This window comes from Chaetura pelagica, unplaced genomic scaffold, assembly GCF_000747805.2.
Source record: "Chaetura pelagica isolate M959 unplaced genomic scaffold, ChaPel_1.0 scaffold128, whole genome shotgun sequence".
NCBI classification, from domain to species: domain Eukaryota; kingdom Metazoa; phylum Chordata; class Aves; order Apodiformes; family Apodidae; genus Chaetura; species Chaetura pelagica.
Window position 1 is genome coordinate 408953 of NW_009954302.1, and position 14746 is coordinate 423698.

The 14746-nt window shown below is 44.1% G+C and overlaps 1 protein-coding gene across 1 annotated transcript in view; it reads left to right on the top strand.

Moving 5' to 3' along the window:
* The window catches only part of PDSS2 (prenyl (decaprenyl) diphosphate synthase, subunit 2), a 132564-nt gene that overhangs the window by 115169 nt on the left and 2649 nt on the right, over nt 1–14746 (top strand). The window contains exons 5-7 of the mRNA XM_010003863.1: nt 972–1142; nt 2565–2696; nt 7525–7560. Of these exons, the coding sequence (XP_010002165.1) occupies nt 972–1142; nt 2565–2696; nt 7525–7560 (339 nt within the window). The remainder of the gene's footprint in view (nt 1–971; nt 1143–2564; nt 2697–7524; nt 7561–14746) is intronic.

Genomic DNA, 14746 nt, shown 5'->3' on the forward strand with positions numbered 1-14746 from the left:
CCCCCCCCCGACTTTATGGAGTACCTAAAGGTGTGATAGTAACATGGATGTGAAAAAGATTACAAGTATGTCTTGCTTTGAAGACCCTGTTTGAAGAATAGTGGCTTATTGACACCTTGTGAGCCAAAGGAGCTGCAGTGGAATTTGGGCTTTAGGGGAAAGGATTGGATTTGTGTTAATTAAAACGCTCTGTGGAAAGCAATCCAAATTGGTATTTTGGATACAAAGGACTTTGAGAAGTGTTGTGTGTCTCTGACCTTACAGTCGAGGTGAGAAAGTTCACTAGAGGCATCACTGAGATCTTAATCAGTCCCCTGGGAATGTTAATACCTGACATTTCTAAATCACAGCATTGCTTATTTATTTTTGAATACTTTCAGCCATTCCTCAGCCTTACTGTGGGAGTGGAAGAGGTGCAAGTCATCCCCCACATCCCTTCATTTTTCCAGTGCAGTTCAATGAGGATTTTTAATGCCTTTTGTAATTATTTTTTTCTTGACTACAAAGGAGGAAATGTTAGGGGCTTCTCAACTTTGTTTGGGGTTGTTAGTTCATCCTAACTGGCAAGGGACTGAAGTGCCAACATACTCTGAGCTTGTTTTGCTTTGGGTTTTTTTGTCTTCTTTTTTTTTTCTCCCCAGCACCTGAAGAGGAGTATAATTGACTGTCAATGTTCAGGGTAATGATACAGTCATTAAGAAAAGGATTTATGTGGAATCCGTTGACAGCTCCACCCGTTTTGCATTGTACTTTTTGAGCAGAAAATGAAGGTGTTTGTTGTCACTGCTAATATATTTAATCTGATACTTTACTCACCCCCAAGGTGTCATTCCTTAATTGTCACCTTGGCACCAGGAGCTTTGTTTCTCACCACAGAAGCACCTTACCCTGTGCCACACTGCGAACTTCTGCCAGCTGCCACAGCTGCAGTTCTGGTGTTTTCATGTTAGCCTTTGTTTCCTTTTCAGGAGAACTGCCTTACGGATGATATTGGCATTTCAGGCTGGAAGGAGCAGGTTTTCCTGTCACACAGTGCCTTGCTGGCCAAGAGCTGCCAGGCTGCAATGGAGCTGGCCAAGCACAGCGTGGAGATTCAGGACATGGCGTTTCAGTATGGGAAGCACATGTCCATGAGTCATAAGGTACTTCTCCCTTCCTTCTGGGATCTTCAGTACAGAGAGACTTGTAAGATGTGTCCCTTTTGAGCTCTGCGACAGGCTGCCACTGTGCTGTAGACTGTTGCCAGCAGGTCAGTGGTGTTGAGAGGACGGGCTGCTGCCCAGCCTGAAGAGGTTTGCAGGAACTGCTGGGACGAGCAGTGTTTCTGCTCTGGCAAAATCACACTCCTGGTAACTTCATTCAAGGCTCTGTTAACATCCCTCTTTCTGTAGCAGCTTAAAAGTTTTCCTTCTCTACTCCTACATTCTTCCTAAAGCCACTGTCCCAGTAGCAGGGGTTGCAGAAGGAAGCCTGTGTTGGGTCTCAGCCACCCCTGTGCAGGGTTTGGTACCAAGAGACTCAACCCAAGCTAAGGCATGAGCTGCAGTGGCTGAAACACTGCATGTGTTCCTTCTGGATAATCTGCCATGAAGGTAACTTCCCAAGGTGGTAGCTGGGGGATAAGGAGGGAGGTCATCCCATATGGACAGAAGCAGCCTACACCTCTGCAGCAGCAGGATTTCCCAGAGAAGGCCTCTGACCTCCGTTAGAAGTCTTTCAGTCCCCAGCTGGAGCTAGTCTGAAGGAAAACACAGTGTGGAACTTGGATCCTTGGCACTCTAGTTTTGCCCTAAAGATCTGCTCCTACTGTATTGCACTACTTGCAAGTGTAGATGTAGCTGGAGAGAAGCAGCCAGGCCTCCCATCCCCTGTAGCTGAATTGGTTCAGACAGTTTCTGGTTCCTCCAGGAGGAAGAAGTGGTTTTATAAAGCACAATTTTACTGCTGTAGAAATGCCACAATGTGCTATTATCAGGTACAATTCTGCCAGTAAATTTCTTCTAGTGCAGACTGTAGCCTTAATATTTTGTGTATGCTTTAATATTACTACATTCACTATTGGACATACAATTGTGTATAAAGGATCACAGCATTTTCATAGAAACCACCTCCCTATGTAAAGTTTCTTTTGTCAGAAGAAGGGTCATACTGCATCATCTTTCAGTTGGGTACTGAAAAGTAGAATGTATTTCCCTTCACAGATTAAAAACTGATACTCTTCCCAGCAAATACTGGATCATTCTTTCCTGTTTTTCTGCTTCCTGCCACTCAACAGTCACATATCTGGCTACATCCCACCACTTGCCCAGCTCTGCAAGCTGTCTTTTACCTACTTCTTTGCAGATTCTCTACATGTTTCTCTTTACCACAACTTTCTGCCACTAAAATGCCTTCAACCTCTTACTGTCCCTCCCCCAGACTTTGAAAAGTGTAACCAAAATACAAGTGTCAAAGCAGAAAGTGGTGGGTAGGTACAGAACCAGGATATGGACCTCAATTTGTTGAGTGGGTGGGCATGTATAGACTGTCCCAGGAAACTGAAGAAAGGTGTTCTTCTTTTTCAGCTACATTCGGACCTCCAACCATTTGTTAAAGAAAGTTCTAGTGACACTATGGCCTTCAGTTTGAATTCTGCTCCTGCAGTCCTCCATCAGGAATTTCTTGGAAGGGAGGCATGGATCGAACAGATCAGAGAGGTAAATGTTTGGAATTCCCTAGAATTTCTTTTGCCATTTGTGTTGCTGTTCCTATTTATACAAGAGGCAAAGAAACTTAGAAGCTAACAGTGTACAAGACAACACAGAGGTTACCTCTGCTCTCCAGTGCTTAACACCTCCCTCTTCCAAGCTTTCAAGAGGGGGAAATCTAGAGACCTGACAGTCAAGCTCTGTCAGACTTCTGTGTGTCAGTGTAGATTCATTTGCCTGGAGCATATGTCTGTTCCTCTGCCCTACTTGTGCAGTCCCACGTCTTAGTTTGAAGCTACTTTCACTGGCAGCTTAAAGCAGAGAACTTGTGGTTGAAAGGTGGGCACACATTTCCTTCTGCTGACTTGGCTCTAGGAGCTCTAGGAGTAATTTTGGATGGAGGGGGAAAGATCTGGGGGGGACTTGGCTTCCCAACCACCACGAGATCTAGCTGGCTGGTATCCTTACTCTTCATTCTCTTCATTCAGCTGTTATTTTCCTCAAATCCTTAAATGAAGAAGGCAATAAGACTAAGATAGCTGCATGGTGTACATGGTGCTACGTGCCATGTAGCACAGCAGGACTCAGGTCCGTGAATAGTTTCCTGGCTATTGCTGAAATACAAATAGATTAAGACTATAGGAGACAGTGGGGAGGGAGAACACACCAAAATGACCAAAATTAAGCATTCTGTTGAGTTCCTGCATCAGTCAGACGTGTTTTGTCTGTCTGAGCAGCAGTGATGACTGCCACTTGGAAGTTCCTGCCGTTGTTACACAGATCTCTCAGTAGAAAGGCTGCTGCCTTCAGTCAGAAGCTAGCTCTGTGCAAACGTTAAAGAAATGATTGCAGGTGGCTCCTTCCCTCCCTGGTTTGAAAGCAGGACACTGGGCTAAGAGGGTGTGGAGTCTGAGCCTCTGCCTAGTTCTGTTCCTGATGTCCAGGTTGTGTCCTGCCCTCACATACCACACACAAGAGGCATAATAGGCTCTTCAGCAGTGAAATCTGGGGAAGCATATGCAGAACCTGCAAACTTTATTAGAGTTGGGGGATCTTCAAGTGAAGACCTTTTGTCATTTGGAAATTTGGGCTTGGTAGTTTATAAAGTGTGACAAGGACTTTTGGGATTCTCCAGTCTCACCACAAGGCTCATATGAGAGGTGAATGCAAATGGATTTGGATTGCAGCTGGGGAAGAATGGCATTACCACAGCACAGGGTATAAAAGCTCTGAAACGTTTTCCCATCTGCAGAATCTAGAGGAGGTTGCAGGACTCCAGGAGTGCTGTCTGCCTGCTTGCTAATTCTCCTACCAAACATGGGCATTATTGAAACAATTGAAGCAGTTCTCTCTGAAAGGCACATATGGGGGATAGGAGAAGGGAGGGGAGACCCACTGTGCAAAGGTATCTAAAAAGCACTACTTTAGCTCAGTATCAAGGGAAGCTCTTCCAGGAGCCTTTCTTAGCTCGTGTTGATTTAGAAAGGAAAATTCCCTTTCATTAAGTACAAGCTCCTTGAAATACCATCTGTAGTCCCACATTCTAGGTGACATTGAACACTCAAACCAGAGACTTTCTCATGTTGGCAGGACCACTAAGAGGATGCTTGTAGGCCACCCTCTGGTGCAGTGTCATCTGTGTGGATTAAACAGGCAGAGCACACACCAAGCACTCACTGTCAGGTAGAATTCGTGGTAGCTGAGTTTATGACTATGCATGTGGAAATCACATTATGGGCCTTTAATTACTGCTGAGTAATCTGCCTTTCTCCTTTGATTGTTTGCCCATATAAGCATTCATCAGAATCATCACAGGATCGTCCTGGTGGGAAAGGATCTCTGAGATCACTGGGTCCAACCCTCAACACAAAAAAAATAACCCCAAACAAACCCAGCCAACCACACACACTCCATCAAAAAGCCCCACAACCTTGGCCACTAGAGCATGCCCTGAGGTGCCACACCTACACATTTCTTGAATACCTCCAAGGATGGTGACTCCACCACCTCCCTGGGCAGCTGTTCCAGGGCCTGACCACTCTTTCAGTAAAGTAATTCTTCCTCATATCCAATCTAAACCTCCCCTGGCACAACTTCAGGCCATTCATATGATAGGTTAAAGGCAGCACTTCCTCTTGGCAGCTTCCTCCTCGTGCAGGAAGGTCTTGGAGTTAAGGGAAGTGGAGGAGGAGAGCCTGATTGCACCTTGTAGTCTCCTCAGTGATACACTGCTCAGAAGGCATGAGGCTGGCACCCAGTGCTTGTCATGCATATCGTAGATGAAAGCAGTCTTTAGAGAGGTCATGAGGGATACCATGAGGTCATGGTGGTGGAGTTTCACCACAGTTCCCATGTCAGAGGTCTGGATGGAGTCACTGTTCCAAAGGTAGCCTTGGAATGGAGGCAGCCACGTGCACCTTTCTGCTGCTGAGCAGAGACATTTTCACAGACTCACAGAACGGTTTGGGTTGGAAGGGACCTTAAAGATCATGCAGTCCCACTGCAAATCATCCAGTTCCCAGCCTACAGAAAAGCTGGGGAGGTTTTTTTTACCAGAGAGGGTACTGATAGGACAAGGGGGAATGGATGAAAACTGGAGGAGGGGAGATTGAGGTGAGACATGAGGAGGAAATTGTGGAGTGTGAGGGTGGTGAGAGCCTGGCCCAGGTTGCCCAGGGAAGCTGTGGCTGCCCCATCCCTGGCAGTGTTGAAGGGCAGGTTGGATGGGGCTTGGAGCAACCTGGGCTGGTGGGAGGTGTCCCTGCCCATGCAGGGGGTTGGAACTGGATGATCTTGAAAGTCCCTTCCAACCCAAACCATTCTATAATTATTCTATGATTCTAACTTTTTTAAAGCCCGTCATCTCTTCATTTGAAAGAGCAAAATACATCAGATATCTAGGTGTGGAAGGTTGCATCAACTCCAAGTATATGTGTTTTGAAAAGGTTAGATTCTGATTTGGATGTCAAAGAAGCCAAACTACTGTGAAGAAAAAAGGAAAGTTTAAAAAAGCAAAGGTGCAGTTGTGGTAAGAAGGCACAGGTTAGGTAAGGCTGCTGCTTGGAGAAGCACAACTGCCATTGACTCGGATGCTCCAGAGGAACAGAGCAAAATATTCTTGCTGTTTGTAAGGTGTGATAGGCAGGAGGAGGCAGCTCAGCACACCTCTTCTGAGATTGCTGGGACTAAACAGTGTCTTCCCCAAACAGGTGGGCAGATTCTCTGCTGCAGTGTGAGTCTGTCTAGGCAGTTGTTTGTTAAAGAACATGTTTCTGGTAGGTTCTGATCTACAGTATAACTACTAGATTTCTCTTGAAGAAGCCATATGAATAAAACCCGGTGTGAATAAAAGTTGGCAAATCAAAGAGATGGGAATACACAAATAGGGAAGCAGTTATTGGCAGTGATTTTGCTACTCCCAAATGCTATCAGGCTGTTTTCTTAATAAGCATTCTAGAAAAGCTGAGTCTTAAGAAGCTTAAAGAGTAAAGAGGTTTTGTGGATCAGTCTCCTTTCTCTTTCAGTGAAATCAGTTTTGTTATCTACTGGTTTTTTTCCTGTTCTTTTTGCTTAGTCTCTTGTTGGTTCTTTTCTCTGTTTTATTTTTCCTTCCTTTCAAAAATGTATTTTCCAAATCTGTATCATCTCAGCAACATCCCTTCCAAGATGTACTTGCCTCATAGTGTTCCTCTTCACTGCAGGCCTCAGCTCTTCTTATGCCAATTGGTCTGCTCCTCTCCAGAGGACCCAGGGAGGCAATGGTCCTAATCTACATCCTTTCAGGAGACAAGCTCCAGAAGAATTTATGTTTGTGGTCTTCTCTTGTGGAGGCCAGAGGGAAAGAAACAGTGGTGATTTTTTCTCTCAGTGGGCCTGAAAAGAACTGGATTTGACCAAAGTGGTAATGATACAGCTAGATTGGACCCAGAGTCACAGGATCATGGAATGGTTTGGGTTGGAAGGGACCTTCAAGATCATCCAGTTCCAACCCCCCTGCATGGGCAGGGACACCTCCCACCAGCCCAGGTTTCTCAGAGCCCCATCCAACCTGGCTTCCACAACCTCCCAGGGCAACCTAAGGGAAGAGCTTCAGGTTGTTCAAGCTGGAATGCTCTGGGCCTGGCAGAGCACTGCCCCTGGGTGAGAGACACAGACATCTCTTTTACATCACTGTGACAAAGTGGAGGAATCTGGTCTCCATGCTTTCTGCACCTGGGCAAGAGGAAGTTTAAAATATATTCCTGCTTGTTCCTGAATGTGCTGGGAGTCACAGGTTTTAAGTATCTGCTGCTGAAGTGAAGGGTGATGCTGTGCACTTAAGTACAGTTCTAAACCAAAAGCAGCACTAGCACATCTAGCCTAGGTCTGGTAGTGCTGACATGGTCCTGACATCCCCTTTTGGGAGCTCTAGACTAATAACTGTGTGCAAATCACTACAGGTGCAGAGAGACTTCTCTTTTAAGAAATTAAATCCTCTTATTGCTGATATGAAGTACAGTTGATTTCAGAATCCCATGGGAGAGATTAATCAATGCCAACAGCGTGGCTTCTCAGGACCAAAATATTCTGGATTCAACAAATGTTTTAACTACAAGTCATGATGAAAAAAAACCCTAAAAATTACATTGAGTATCTGCAGCTCTCATGCGAAACAGAGCTGTGCTGTGCAAGGTGGTTGCACATTTGTTTGTATTTTAGGTTTTTCCGTGTCAGATTCCTAAGGGAAGTTGGTTATATTTAAAGCAGTAGCTCTTTTAATTGCATCCTTTATTCTTTATGCAGCTCTAGTTTGTAGTATGTAATGTGTCTTACATGAAGATCTCTCTTTCTCTTTAAGGCACGAGGAAAAGGAAATAAAATGGACTACAAGAAGGTTGGTAAATTACATTTACTTCTGCTTATTTTTAATGTTTCTTGTCATATTTTCAAGGATTCTTGGCAGTTGAGAGAAACTTCCTTATTAAAGATACAATTTGTGCATGTGAGAGAAGGGCTTGTGCAATGTCTTGATTTTTAAAAGCCAGTAATGGTTCTGCTCTGAAGTATCAAATACAGCTATTTAATACTTCTTTTTTTGCCATTATTTATCTCATTTATTTCCTCAAGCTTGGTTTTGAAACCAGGCTTCTGATGGCTTTTGCTGTCTCCTTTTTCTGCAGTCATTTGCAGGTTAGCTCCTGTCAGTGGGCTCTCTACATTGGTAGAGAACACTGCTACATTTTTAATCTCACCTTAATGCCATGCCATCTATTAAAAAAACAGACACACACACACACAGAGATGTTTTAAAATAATTTGTGTTTCTTCCAATCCCATGAAAACTTTTAGCTAAGTCACCACTGCATTTGCTGCTGTGACTGCTGTGTAGTAAAAGCAGACCTGAACTAACCAGCTTGTCTACTGAAAGTAGCTGGGACACCATTAAGCTCTTAGGGAGCTGTTGGACATGGCTGAGAAGGTTGTGATTGTGGTGGAGACAGAAGGTGAGGCTGAGTCCCCAGCTTGCTTACTGAGCATAAGCCTGACTTGTTTAAGTAGATCCTGAGGGTCCAGGTAGTTACCTCCAGCATCAGTGGGAGATAATACCTAAGTGATGGAGTCACATGAATAGCTGAGAATTGCTTCTTGATCTGGGACCTGAAGAGTGTCACAGCTGTCACTGCTGCTTCTTTAGAAAGCTAGTACACAGGTACAGGTCAAAAGTAGTTATTATAATGATGCTGTATTAAGAAAATTAGTAATTTGTATTATTTAAAAAGCTCTCTGTCCTTGCTATTGGAACCTAAAAAAGATTTCAACCTTAGCTTGCTATTCAAAATCATTGTGCTTTTGGTTTTATTCTACAATTGAAGGAACTGATACAAGTGTGAGTTTCTAAATCACCACTGAGATCACTACTTTCCTTCTTCAAATGTCTGTGTATGTGAGACACTTCTGTGAATGACTGAGCTAGGATACTTGCTTTTGCACATCCAGAATGGATTTTCTCCTCTTAATTATTATAATTGTGACCTGCCTGATATCATTTTCATAGTTGTTGGGTTTTTTCTCAAATAAAAAATAGAGGGGAAAGAAGAACATCTCTGATTACTTCACTGAATTAAGTATTTGTCAGTGTATTCTGTATTTTGGCTTTTCCTTCCTGTGAAATTGAAAACTTAAAGTATGCTTTGGCAACTTGGACACTTGAATAAAAAGAAGGGGAGAAAATTCTTCTTCAAATTTTGTATTTTAAGTAGTTGACCTCAGCCAGAAAGCACATCATTCTGCTAGCACCAGGTAATCATCTCTTCCCTAAGCACAGGTATGATGAGTTTAATAACACAGTGAAAAATTCTCCCAGGCTTCTTTGAGCTCAACAATAATCAGCTTTGTTTTTTGTAGAAGTTAACTTCAAAACTCTGATGTCATGTCCCTCTCTTCTATGTTTCTTCATTTAAAAGAAAAGTGATCATTAGTCCTTGCTAAATGAACCTTGTAACCTATAGCTCACCCCAGCATAGCAGCTCAGCCAGGACGTGCACACAGCTAATTAAGAGGCCTGTTGTGAGTACAAATTAGTATATATTATTAGTATATAGTTGTGGGGGTTTTTTTGCCCTTTGCTGCATTGTCTTATTTCTACATTGCTCAAGTCAGTGTTCTCCACATTGCTCAGTCTTCTCATACTCAAGGTCTCCTCTCATCCTTCTATTCAGTTGCTGGAATTACTTGAGTAATCAAATCTGGGGGCTTTTTTGCATTGATTCTCAAAAATATCTCTTCTATAATTTTGTAAAAGTGAAGGCCACCAAAACTTAGCTGTAGAGCTTCAGTGTGCTGCTTAGTTGAGATTAAAGTGTTTATTTAGCTGAATTCATAAATACATAGATAAACAACAATGGTCAGCTGTTCTATCTTCTTAAGAATATTTCACCTTACTTGCTGTGGCTTTCAGTGAAAACCATGAAATAATGTAAATTTGAGAAATTGAGATCCACCCAATTAACATGCCTCCTTCAAAGGCAAAAGTCTTCTTTCAATTGTGAGACTGCTCCAGAATTTTGCAGTGTTCTTTTAATGCTTGTTACATTAAAATGGTAACCCTGATTTTTTTTTTCACTGAGAAAAGAATATCTAGATGGGACTAGTAAATTAAGTGAGGGCTCTGACATAAATATAGAAGTAAAATACTTCCTATTAATTTAATTAGGTCTGACACTGTCAGGTCAATAAGGTCACTATGTTCTGCAAAATTTTTAGTACTTTGTTTTCCCAACTTTTCTTCAGTCTTTTTATCAGAAGGACTTTGATACCACAGAAGATTTAAAGATCTGTGTTTCTGAATGTGTTTTGTCACAACTGGATCTGAATGTTCCACTCTTGGTTTTTTTTCCCCTCTACCATCACACCACATCCAGATAAATTATTGATCCATCATTGTGGTGTTTGAAAGTCTCTTCCAGAGATGAAAAAGCAGTTTCATCTCTGTCTTACTGCTGTTTCTGAGGTAACAAAAAAGAAAGTACCAATATGTGGCAGAGACAAAACTCATGGATGTGATTGAAAGAGACAGCAACTTCCCTGTCACCCTCATTTGTGTATCAGATTTTGGCAAAAGTCTTTTGCCAAACCTTTTTAAAATCAGAAAGCTTTTATCCATTTTACATCTTCTTTGCACTCAAGATCAGCTGTGTGATTCTAATAACTTGAGATTCTCGGTTGAATTGTTTACTATTTTATAATATCAATTAAAAACATCACACTGCATGGCATGAGTGTCAGCTTCCCAGATGGTAGGAAAGAGCTAGAGAAGAAAAATGGGAAAGGTGACATTCAAAAGCAAGGAGGTTTCTCAGTGGTAGCCTCCTGTCATGCAGCTAATGGATAACACCACCACGGTGCCATCCAGTTGTGTTGCTTCCCCTCCCAGCTCCCTGACTGCCACCTTCCTGCATTCATCCTGCTGCAGATCTGACTGCAGAGCAGGTGGACTGTCCCTTGGCATGAATGACAGTCCCACAGAACTGGCAGGGCTGGAAGGGACCTCTAGAGATCATCTAGTCCAACCCCCACTCCAGCAGGACCCCCTGGAGCACATTCCACAGGGCTGCATCCAGGGGTGAATATCTCCAGAGAAGGGGACTCCACAGCCCCCTGGGCAGCCTGTCCCAGGGCTCTGTCACCCTCACAGCCAAGAAGTTTCTCCCCACTTTTCAGGGGCACTTCCCATGTTCCAGCTGGTGCCCGTTGCCCCTCGCCCTGTCCCTGGGCACTGCTGAGCAGAGTCTGGCTCCATCCTCCTGCACCCACCCTCAGACACGTGTAGGCAGTGATCAGGTCTCCCCTCAGCCGTCTCTTCTCCAGGCTGAATAGAGAAGCCGTGGAAGCCCCATCCCTGGCAGTGTTGAAGGGCAGGTTGGATGGGGCTCTGAGCAACCTGGTCTCGTGGGAGGTGTCCCTGCTCATGCAGGGGGTTGGAACTGGATGATCTTGAAGGTCCCTTCCAACCCCAGACATTCTATGATTCTATGATATGGCCATTGCCCCAAAACTGCTTCTCTATTTTGTCCAGTAGCTTTTAACTTGAGAGTTGGAAGCAGTCCTGAGATAAAGGTCTTGAAACCAGATCCCCCTTTTCACAGAAAGTGCCTGTTCTTCTGAGTTTTGGTTCTGTTCTTGGTCCAGCAAACTTCAGAAGGTTGAGTGGAAAATGCCTCTATTACAGCTATTTGGTGCTTCTGCTTGTCTCCTGAAGAAAAGGAGATGGAAGCCTGGAAACAAAGTGCTGATATGAAACTCTCCAGTGGGCCAAGGCACGATAAGAGGCAGTCTTCAAGGAACAGTTGGTGGCTTGTTACCATCTACTGGCAGGTCATGCCTACAGGATATGGGTGCAGAGGGAGATAGTGGAATGTAGCCTGGAAGTTGGAAGAGATCAGAGAGGGCTCCTTTCTCCTCCTCTCTTAGTTTCCTGGTATAAGTTGGCTGAAGTAGGAGCTGATATGGAAGTGATGGGGAGGAGGAAGCTGGAGAATTAAAGCCCAGTCAGCAGTTTGTCCTTCCACATGTGTTCTTGACATTAGGAATGAGAAACCTTCAGCACTTCCCTGTCGTCTGTATCTTATATTCTCTTCCTTAACCTGTAACTCTTGGTCAGAGCCATCTCTCCTTCTAGCCACAGGCTAGGGAATGAGAAGGAATAAGAATAAATGCATTGCAGGTCACACGGATGAGGCTGGGCTTGGTGCAGGTGGAGCAGGTTGAGTGGAGGAAGACTCTGCTGTGTTCCCAGCCTGTGAAGATTTTGTTGGGATAGTGGTTGCTGCTGTTGTTGCCTTTTCTTAGGTAGGCAGAACAACCATCAGACATAAAACTTCTGGATTCCCAGCTTCATGTGTACCAAGCCAAAGTGTGAAGCCTGGTCAATATCTGAATATATTGAGGAAAACAGAAGGTGCTGAAGAAAAACTTGGTATGTAGAGGGACAGGCAGGAACATAAAATTTTCTATCTGAGTCTTAACTTGGCTGCACGATTGCAAGACTATTCTCCAGAGCTGAATTCACAAAACAAGACACCCTGAATAATTTTTCAGGGTTTTGGCACCTTTAAAAATTTGTAGGACTCTGGTGCCAGTGTTCTAAACAAAAGCGTAGAAGTTGGCATGCAGTTCCAGCAGTTCAGCTGGAGAAAAGTGTGCTGAAGCAATCTGTATTTTGACTTGGATTCTGTTTTAATTATTGAATGCCACTCTGAAGAAGCTTGTGTTTTTGTGATGGATGAAATTTGTTCCTACATGTGAAAATACCCTTGATGCACAAAATGATGCCATATAAGTAGGGACTAAAAGAGCAGATTCCCTTATTTAGAAGAAATTGATGAGGGAGCTTAATTAAAGTTTAAAAAGTAACAAAGCAGTTTATTCTGCTTTTCTGTTTATTTGCCTCAAAAATTAGCTGCTCCTATCCAAATGAAATAATTAAGAAAAATTCATCTAAACTGGATTTTTTTACTTTACTTAGTTTGTGAAGTTCATGACATAAAATCACTGAAGCTCAAAAATTGGGAGACAGCCTGAAAGTGTAACTGGAATACAACTAACAGTACAGCTAGAGGCTTTTTTACATTCAGCAGGGCTACTGAAACGTGGTTCCCTGTAGAGTTACAGACTGTATTTTGACTGTATTTCTGCATTTCACTACTTTTCTTTGTTGTTTCTTTTGGTTTTTTTCCTTTTGCAACCCCAGCTGAGATGGGGTTGGTGTGCAGGCTGCTTAACCCAGACTGGTTTGCCTCAGAGTGGGCTTGTTTGAGTTGACCAGTTTGTTGTCACAGAATCATAGAATGGTTAAGGTTGGAAGGGACCTTAAAGATCATCAGGATCCAAGCTCCCTGCTATGAGCAGGGACACCTCCCACTATTCTGCAGGTGGAATATCAAACAGAAAAGCTTTTAAGGACCATAAATTGTTTGTTATCTAGGATGATCTCTAAGCGAAAAGCTGAGGAAGGAACTTGCCATATGAACAGGTATTTTCCATTTTGAAGTTCCTGGAACATTCAGTCAGATGTTTGTGTTGTGATTCCTCCACACACAGCTTGACACCAGCTTTGCAATTGTTTTGGCTTCAAGGCACTACTTGTGGCCAAGGGCTTAGACAAGACAGGCATGTAAAGGGATTGTACTCCTGTGTTAGATTTCTCCCCCATTCCAGATTTAGGTGCTAGGAATAAGACACAGTACATATAAGTGTCACCGTTTGACTCAGGTCCGACAACAATGCTCTCGATCCCCTCCCCCCCAACCCAGGTAGGGAAGGAGAGAGAGAAAAAGAGAGAGACTTGGCTGGATTGAAAACTAAACTACACAGCTTTAATTAAAACACTAATGAATGATACAAGAAAATATATACAATTATGTACAGATATGTTCAGGAATGGGCAAAAAGCCTCTCGCCTCCCCCCACCCCAGCAACTCCCCCAGCACTTCCCTGAACTGGGAAGAGTCCCGAGGAATCCCGGAGCTGCTGCTGGAGAAAGCAGAGAGTTATGGGGGTCACGAGAGATCAAGCCTGAGGATCGACGGTGATGGATGAACAGAGTCCTCCCCAGACGCTGGCCATGGACGGAAGAGAAGGGAGAAGAAGAAGGAAGGAAGTTGTCTTCTGTGATCTCTGACCTTCCTCTGAGCTTACGTAGATATATGGAATGGAATATCTTTGGCCAATTTTGCTGTCCATCTAACTCAGCCTCCTACAGGGGGGTCACAGATCTCCCCATAGTGTCTGAGCCGGCAGAGTGCAGGTGCGGCCTTGAAGCCTCAGTAGTTAGAAAAACATTCCACTGTCTTATCAGCCTAGCAGAACACACTGTTGCTAGTTACAAGAAAGCTTACTGAAGGAAAAAAAATCAGTAAAAAGAAAAATTGGCTTCATCCTGGCTCAAACCAGGACAATAAGCAATGATCTATGCTGAAACTAAGCTCCTCTGGTCTTTGATCAGTTTGCAGATCTTGGTTTTTAGGAGCTATTTTCTTTCCTGTTTACATCTCAATATATATTTGTAGCAGTATTACCAGGTAGGCTAAACCTCTTAATGAGCCTTAGTGAATTGGCAAAGTTTGCTGTGAGATGTCTGGGTCCTACCATCTCACAAAGTTGTGCCTCAAGGTATCACAGACTCACAGACCTGTCAGGGCTGGAAGGGACCTCCAGGGATCATCCAGTCCAACTCCCCCTCCAGCAGGACCCCCTGGAGCACATCCCACAGGGCTACATCCAGGGGTGAATATCTCCAGAGAAGGGGACTCCACAGCCCCCTGAGCAGCCTGTCCCAGGGCTCTGTCACCCTCACAGCCAAAACGTTTCTCCCCACCTTTCAGGGGCACTTCCCATGTTCCAGCTGGTGCCCGTTGCCCCTCGCCCTGTCCCTGGGCACTGCTGAGCAGAGTCTGGCTCCATCCTCCTGCACCCACCCTCAGACACGTGTAGGCAGTGATCAGGTCTCCCCTCAGCCTTCTCTTCTCCAGGCTGAACAGCCCCAGCTCCCTCAGCCTTTCCTCAGCAGGGAGATGCTCCAA